Here is a 7,940-nt window from a genome sequence, read left to right as displayed (position 1 = left end):
ACTTTAGTTGGAAAAAATTAATTAATTACATCATCACAATTTTTTTACAAAATCACATTGATGTTGAAGTGGATGACTTTTTAATTGGGAAATGGCGATTGACTGATTTTAATGGGATGCTGGAAATAGGGAGAAGGAAAGAATAATGGAGCTTTTTGAGAAATTTAGCAGGAACATCCTCGTTACCATGGTGTGTGATTGGAGATTTTAATGACATAATATCAGCCGAAGACAAGAAAGGGAGATCAGAGAGAGCACCTTGGCTGATCTGTGGTTTTAGGCAAGCAGTTTTAAATGTGTGGTTGTTCGATTTGCACATAAGTGGGTATGCTTTCACATGGTTTAAAAGTCTCGGTACTGTCAGGGTTGTTGACGAGAAGTTAAACAGAGCACTTGTAAATTCCGATTGGTGTAATATGTTTCCAAATGCAAGTCTAGAATGTTTTTCGACGACATCATCTGACCATTACCCCATGTGGATTACTTGTAAACCGATTGCTGTCTTCAACAAGAATCCGTAGCGTTTTAAGTTTCAAAACGCCTAGTTTGAAGAACCTGAATTCAGACACCAAGTACAACAACGCTGACAGTCATACCCTGATGATGGTATCACGCAAAAATTGAACTACTGCGCCCGTAATAATAACAATTTTCGACGTGATATCAGCAAGGTCCAAAAAAAGATTGGATAAGTTGCTTGTACATGATGACCTCTTTTGGAAACAAAGGGCTAAAACCTTTTGGGATTTAGATACCAAGTTCTTCTCCCATCCAAATTTTGTTAATTGATGATTGAAGTTATGAAATTATGGTCTAGGTGGCTCTTTGTACAAAGCCTTTTAAGGAATCATGATATGCATCTCATGCAGGACCGCACGGGAACAGTGACCCCTGAAAATGATATGAACCTTCCAGTTCGGATCCGAGGCAATTTCTCATAATATGTTCACAGGTGACCCTTAAGGTAGGGGTGCACATTAAAACTAGTTCATATGAACCACAACCATAATTATGGTGCACCAAATAAAAAACCCTGAACCAATCCATTAAAACAATGAAGACCAATTTTTGATCCAAAATTCAATTTACTCAAAATACTCAATTCTGTTTCTTCCCAAATTGCATAAAAAACCTCGTTCTTCTTCCCTTGCCCAAATTAACTTAGTTTTGAAATGATTTGTTTGATCTTGCTTTGTGCTTCCTTCTGTATCTCTACGACAAAGAGGAACGCAACAACAACGTCGATGGTGAACTTAACTACGATAACTGCAACAACGACGACGACAACCGTAATGACAGTGACAAAAAGTTTAGATTTGACTTATGTTCTCATTTTCTTGAATTAGAGTGTGAGAGAAAGAAATAGAGAAAGGGACGAAGACACGAGAGTAATGGAGGGAGAGAAGTGGTGGCGACAGAAGAGAGAGAAGTGGTGGTGGAAGAAAAGACATAAACGACCGTGGTGGAAGAAAAGGGAGAAACACGATGTAGGTTATGAGAGAAGAACAAAGATAGTTTTGTGCTAATTAAACATAAAATATGGTTTTATGCAGAAAACCAGTTCAGGTATAAAAACCGGTTATGAACTAAATCGAACCGAAGTTACAAAAAAATTGTTTTTTTCAAGAAAATGGTTACATGAATTGAACCAAACCATACATTTGGTTCAGTTTGGTTTGGTTCATGAACCATGCACAGTGTGACACCTTTACCTCGAGGACTACAATTGTCTTTAAAGGACAACTGTCCAAGTAAAGGTTGAAGGAGCGAAACCTTAAAACTAGTAATATAAAGAGTCTTGTTAACGAGTGTCTCTGAGACACTCTATAAACATTCTAAATTAAGTAATTGTTTTTTAAAAATGTCAATTTTTTCAATTTTCAATGCACTAATTACACTAACTTTGATTCTCTCTAAGAAAATCTCTCTGCCTTCTCTCTAAACAAACACAGACGCCTCTCACTCATCCTTTCCCTTCCCTCAATCCAACCTCAAACGTACACGATGTAGCTTCAACAGTGAGGTGATGCGTCGATCGACGGTGGCCATCCGCATCATCTCGCCTTCGTTGCTCCCGGCGGCCACCGCGTCGGGGGTTTCTGACGGTGGTGGTTTTCCGCTCTATGGGTTCTCTCGTTTTCTCCTTCCGGTGACCGTCGACTCCGTTGTTTAATCCTCCTCCGTCGTGGTCCATGGATCGTCGATGTCTGCACGGAACAAGGTGGTTGTGAACTTAGATCCGAATTGGTGACTGTTTGGCTTCGCGAATCGGTTGCTGTGTCTGGGTTCTGTTCGGATTTGCCGTGGGTTTTGGTGTGAGATCTCGGTGGGTCGCTGGATGCCGCTGTCTGCTCAGCTGTGTTGTGTTTTCTGTCATCTGTTTGTATCGTGTTTCTGCTTGTATTGTTCTGTTATTTGTTTTAATGTTTTTGTTTAAGATCAGAGATTTCAGGTGGTATTAGACATGACCTTTTTGCGGTGGTTCGGCTTTGTAAACCCGAAAGGGTCTGTTCCTTTAAAACCTGTGAGGGTTATCTTTGAAACCGGTTGAGTTGGTGGTCCTAAACTTGATTCTCTGAATATTCCAGGTCTGTTGAGATCTGCAGGTCAAGACTTTTAGGTAGCCTGCTCTCCGGTATTGTCCTATTATCCATTTCAATCTTTATGATTGTTATTGGACTGTATGCTCGAAAGAGCTTTTATACCTGTTGTTTATTCAGGGGGTTGCTGGTACGTGGGTCATAATACCGTGTTGACGGTCGATCCATTCACCTTTAATGAACCCTTTTTTATCCTTCGGACTTTCACTCTTCATTCTTTTTGTAACTTGGTTTCGTGTCTGTACGCAGATGCGCTGGGTTACGCCTTTGAGAAGTGTTGGTTTTTGTTAGGATTGATTAGGGTTGATCTACCGGGTCTGTATTATCTTGTTTTATTCCCATTTGGGTTGTACCTGGGTCAGGTCCAATGTCCCCCCAGTCTCTGTATCTCGTTTTTTATTTTATATATATTTTCCTTTTTGCTTAAAAAAAAAAATTACACTAACTTTCATAAAAGCTTACTATTTAAAATCCTTCTCCTCAACTTGGGGCTCATACTCGTGCACCTGAGGCAGTCCGACTTTTTCACTCTTGCTCCCACTGCCCTTTGCATCCGCCCTCCCCAATAGCCTGCTCTCGCCTAACCAATACAATTATAAACTACATCCCCAAGCGCACGAGAAGTACGAAGGGTGGGTGGGAAAAGAAAATGTTAAAAATTGAAGCCGGTCCATCTAAATCCAGGTCCCATCTTGTAGAAATTACAATAGAAAATATTATTTTATTTTATTTTTTGTTAAAAAAAAAACTAGAAAACACGGAAAAGGACTTGAACATTCTATGCAGGCGGTTAACAACAGTCTCCCAAAAGTCCTAGTTACACCTACCTTCTCGCTTCTGTTTCGCTCAAATGTTCCTCTGTTAAACACGAAAGAAGAATAAACAGAGTGTGACATTCAACTCTGTGAAACATAAGACAGGTTCGTTTAAATAGTTATTATGGCCATGGAAAGCGAGGCTGCCACCACTCCACAGTTCGCGCTGTCCGATACAGACATCAACTGGGACAGGTAACTCAAAATAACAATAACTAACTTCACCTCTATTTTTTTGTCTTAACATCTACTCCACCGACACACCTCGTATAAGTGTTATATAGGTGTCGGACACCATCTAAAGGAGTGTCAAAGCACATTAAAAATCAATTTTATTTAGGACATTTGTCATTGTCCAAAACGTGCTATACAAATGTTACAGAGTGTCGGACACCGCAATACGTCTAGTCTAAACATGTCCGTACTTCATAGCTTGGTGCATGTTTGGAATCACGGCGAAACCATCCAATTTTAGCAGATTGGTGCTTCAGCACAATTACGGCGTCGCTGTGATATTGCTAAAATCACCACCCATCAACATATACACTTGAATCATTGTTTGCAGTTTATAACACAAACGCCTATCATGATCAACGCTGATATATAATTATAAACTATTTGTATATCAAAAGGTTTAAACTGATTTTGTATAAGCTATTTTCATTGGTTTTCCTAGAGAACTTGTGAGAACAAGTCGAAAGGAACAATGTCATAAGCTCTTTTCATTAATTTTTCAAACTAGTCTTTCAAAGCTTATGTCAGTAGATAAGCTTAATAATCAAATCCAAACAGGCCCTTAGTTTTCTCTGAAGTTCGATTGAGTGCTGCTAAGTAAAGTTTGATCAATGTTTATTCTAACTACATTTCAAATCTTGAAACTAATCGAACTATTCAACCTTAATTCAAGCGCAATAACCTCGAGTCCAACCATTTGATTATATCATTTCTAGTTTAGTACACTAGAAAGTTAAAAGTTGGCCTTGAACTAAGTTTTTTTCCCTTCCTTTTTTTGGCGATTTTTGAATTAGGTTGGATAAGACTAGGTTCCACATCATTGGTGCAATACTCTTCACAGCTCAATCAGCATTACTTCATCCAACAGCAGTGGTGAAAACAAGAATGCAAGTAGCTACTTCAGGACTTTCCAACATGAAGGGAACCTCGGTGTTCACTCACATTTTGAGGAGTGATGGTATTCCTGGTATCTTTAGAGGTTTTGGTACTTCTGCTATTGGATCAATGCCTGGTAGGGTCTTAGCCCTCACATCTCTTGAGATGTCAAAGGATTTTATGTTGAAACACACTCAAGGTAGTGACATTCCAGAAGCATCACGTATTGGCCTTGCAAATGGAGTTGCTGGCATGGTTTCAAATTTGGTATCATGTGTTTACTTTGTGCCTTTGGATGTGGTAAGTAATATTTTTAGCTGTTCCATTGGTGGACAAATATTACAACTATATATGTACATTTTAGCAATTATGGTAGCTGAACTAGTCATGACCTGTTAGTATGTTATTTCTAAAAAATGGCAGTGTTTTTGTCGTGGTCATAGTTCTGCCATGATTTTTTATACTGTGAAAGATTACTGACAAATGCGGGTGATTGATGTGACTGCGGTTGCTGTCAATGCAGTTGCAAAGGTTCAGAAAACCTTGACATTGTGGCAGCAACTGTGACTGCATGCTTTTGTTGTGGTCATATTTGTATCATGGTTTTTGATTTTGCAAAGAATTACTGACAAATGCAGTTGATGTGACCGCAATTGTTGTCAATGCAATCACAAAGGTCTAGAAAACCTTGACATTGTGGCCGCAGTTGCGCCAACATGTTTTTGATGTGGTCATAGTTATGTCACGGATTTGATATTGTGGAGAATTACTAACAAAGGCGGCTGATGTGTTCACAATTGTTGTCAATTTGAAGAGTACTAATGGATGTGTCTGGCTTACTTGCATTTTTAAGGACAAGTGAAAAATTGACTTGTTTTTGCACAGGTCCTTTAGTCTTGATTGATCTTGTGAATAATTCTGGTTAAATGTTTTCTCAGATTTGCCAAAGGTTAATGGTTCAGGGTCTTCCTGGAACTACATGTTGTAGAGGACCATTTGATGTTATCCGAAGAGTAGTGCATGCTGAAGGTGTTCGCGGCTTGTATAGAGGTTTTGGATTAACGGCTGTATCGCAGTCCCCAGCATCTGCACTTTGGTGGGGTTCATATGGGGCAGCACAACACATAATTTGGAGGTACATTCATGTCTCGGAATTATCTACTAAATATTTAAGTTTCTAAAGTTGCTTTCTTCCTATCATGGTAGTAAATTACATATGGTTATTGGCTATAGGAGTTTAGGCTACAAAGATGATATGGAGAAGAAACCTTCACATGTGGAATTGGTGACAGTTCAAGCTACTGCTGGGATGGTAGCTGGTGCTTGTTCATCTGTTATCACTACTCCCATAGATACTGTAAAAACACGACTTCAGGTATATGAAACTTGTTTTTCTTGGATTTATGCGGTTAAAGAAAAAGATTTTGGCCTTGTTTGGATTTAGTTTCTAGTTTATCAGAGTTTCTCAATCAAAATACATTTATGATTTCATTAATGAAACAGTTCTTATAAGCTTACAAGCGCTTATTGGCAAAGTTTAAGAGGAATTCTTGAAAAGTCAAGATGCTGAAGCTAATTCAACCCATATGAGAAGTTTTTATTGGACAAAACTCAGTTCTTGTTGAAAAATCTATCCAAACAGATCTGTATTCCTTGTAGTGTGAAAAGCACGTGTTTTCATGCTGTAAATGATATATGAGACGGTTTATATTACACAATAGCAAAATTAGTTTTAAACTTACTCAATCGTTAATTTGAGATCTCAGACAGTTGAGATAGAAAATTGTGTGACACAATTACTGCACCGTATCCAAATTCCTCTCTCCAATCTGTGTCATTTAGAACTTTGGATTAATATTCATTTTTGACTCAATCAATCAATTGGTATTTCTTTTGTCTGAGTAAATACTTTTAATTTTTGGTCTTGACTTTAATATGGTTGTTTCGGATGTGTCACTTTTAATTTTCACATAGGTCATGGACAACTATGGTTCCGGAAGACCATCAGTGCTGAAGACAGCCAGAACTCTCCTTAAGGAAGATGGATGGTGGGGATTTTACAGAGGGTTTGGACCAAGATTTTTAAATATGTCACTTTATGGAACAACGATGATTGTTACTTATGAGCTGATAAGTATGTCACATCTTTTGCTTATTTATACAGGCATCAATTTCTTTTATATGGCTAGTTGATATGACTATGAGCCAAACTTCTCTTTATTTTTCTCTGTTAGTTGCATGATGTAATTTCAATTACCTGTTATATGGGATTGTTTTTTATTCTAAGCAAGCTTTAAGCTAAGCTATATCCTAATTCTAGTTTGTTTTTTCCTCTCCATCACTGTGTCATTTGTTTACCGAGAATGTTCATTGAATTTATTTCTGAATTCTGTAGGTATCAAAAAAACTTATCTGATTTCTAAGAGAGATGATTATAATGTATTTCTTGTTTTTGTATATATACTTGTAAATACTATTATGCAAAGTGTATATAACTATCCCGATGTTGAATGATAATCCTGTGGTATAGAATTGTACTATTCATTCCGATGAAGTGTATGCTTCGTTCTGATACTTTTAAGCCTTATTTGTTCTCTCTTTTAACCCTTTTAACAGAGAGATTATCAGTACAACCAAGTCCGAGGTCTTTTGCGTAAGAAGTGCATCCTTACCAAGATGGCGGAGACAAAGAATCAAGCTTGATTTTAGCACGCCCAGTTTGTGTTCAGGGATGGCAAATGAATAGATTACTTCATCCTCAAGAATTGCATGATGCAGTACGACAAAACCTGATAGGTTCAGCCTTACCATATGCACCGCGCAATGCAGTAGGGGAGTTTCTCAAAGATGCGACACCTTTTCTATATTTTTAACTAACACAGAACTTTTTAGTCAGAGCATGATGCAGAACTTTTTATTCTTCTGTGAGGGGTAACATGGAGAATTGTAGTTTTAGAACTTATTTTTCATTTTCATTTCTAGGGATGTTGCTCTTAGTCAGAGCTTAAAATAACCATGCAATTTTGAAGATAATGTAAAGGTTGCAACTTTCTTCTCTCCTCGACATTATAGTTCTGTCACAATCTGATTGTGACATATTTTAAGGCCTTCTTGAATTGATACTAAATTGTGTTGGAATGAGATAATTTGAATTGTTTGCTTGTTTGCAAATTTAACCAAATATAATTTGTTAGGAATACAAGGGCTAGGAAAATTCATGATAGGCTGCATGAAAAAATGCTGAGTTGAGTTGCAACTCTGTCACTACTCACTATCCAAAAGTGATTGTTGAGAGGTCTATCAGAAGTTCAAAATAGCTCGTTTAGTTCTGCAAATTTGATATTCAAATGTTGGTCAATCAATTGGTAACCAAATTTTGCGAAGAGAAGAGATGTGCTATTTTCTGCGAAGAAAA

At 37.7% G+C, this 7,940-nt stretch overlaps 1 protein-coding gene across 1 annotated transcript; it reads left to right on the top strand.

The window, feature by feature from the left end:
- The first annotated feature begins 3,094 nt into the window (after positions 1-3,094).
- Positions 3,095-7,589, top strand: LOC146945151 (uncharacterized). The gene is made up of 6 exons (XM_085743521.1): positions 3,095-3,610; positions 4,444-4,825; positions 5,464-5,660; positions 5,759-5,900; positions 6,500-6,659; positions 7,142-7,589. The coding sequence occupies exons 1-6, from the start codon at positions 3,540-3,542 to the stop codon at positions 7,180-7,182; spliced, it is 993 nt and encodes a 330-aa protein (XP_085599647.1). The 5' UTR covers positions 3,095-3,539; the 3' UTR covers positions 7,183-7,589.
- The last annotated feature ends 351 nt before the right edge of the window (positions 7,590-7,940 follow it).

Source organism: Medicago sativa, chromosome 2 (genome assembly GCF_051527215.1).
Source record: "Medicago sativa cultivar Bolivia chromosome 2, Bolivia_mono, whole genome shotgun sequence".
Taxonomy (NCBI): domain Eukaryota; kingdom Viridiplantae; phylum Streptophyta; class Magnoliopsida; order Fabales; family Fabaceae; genus Medicago; species Medicago sativa.
This window is presented reverse-complemented; position numbering and strand designations above follow the sequence as displayed.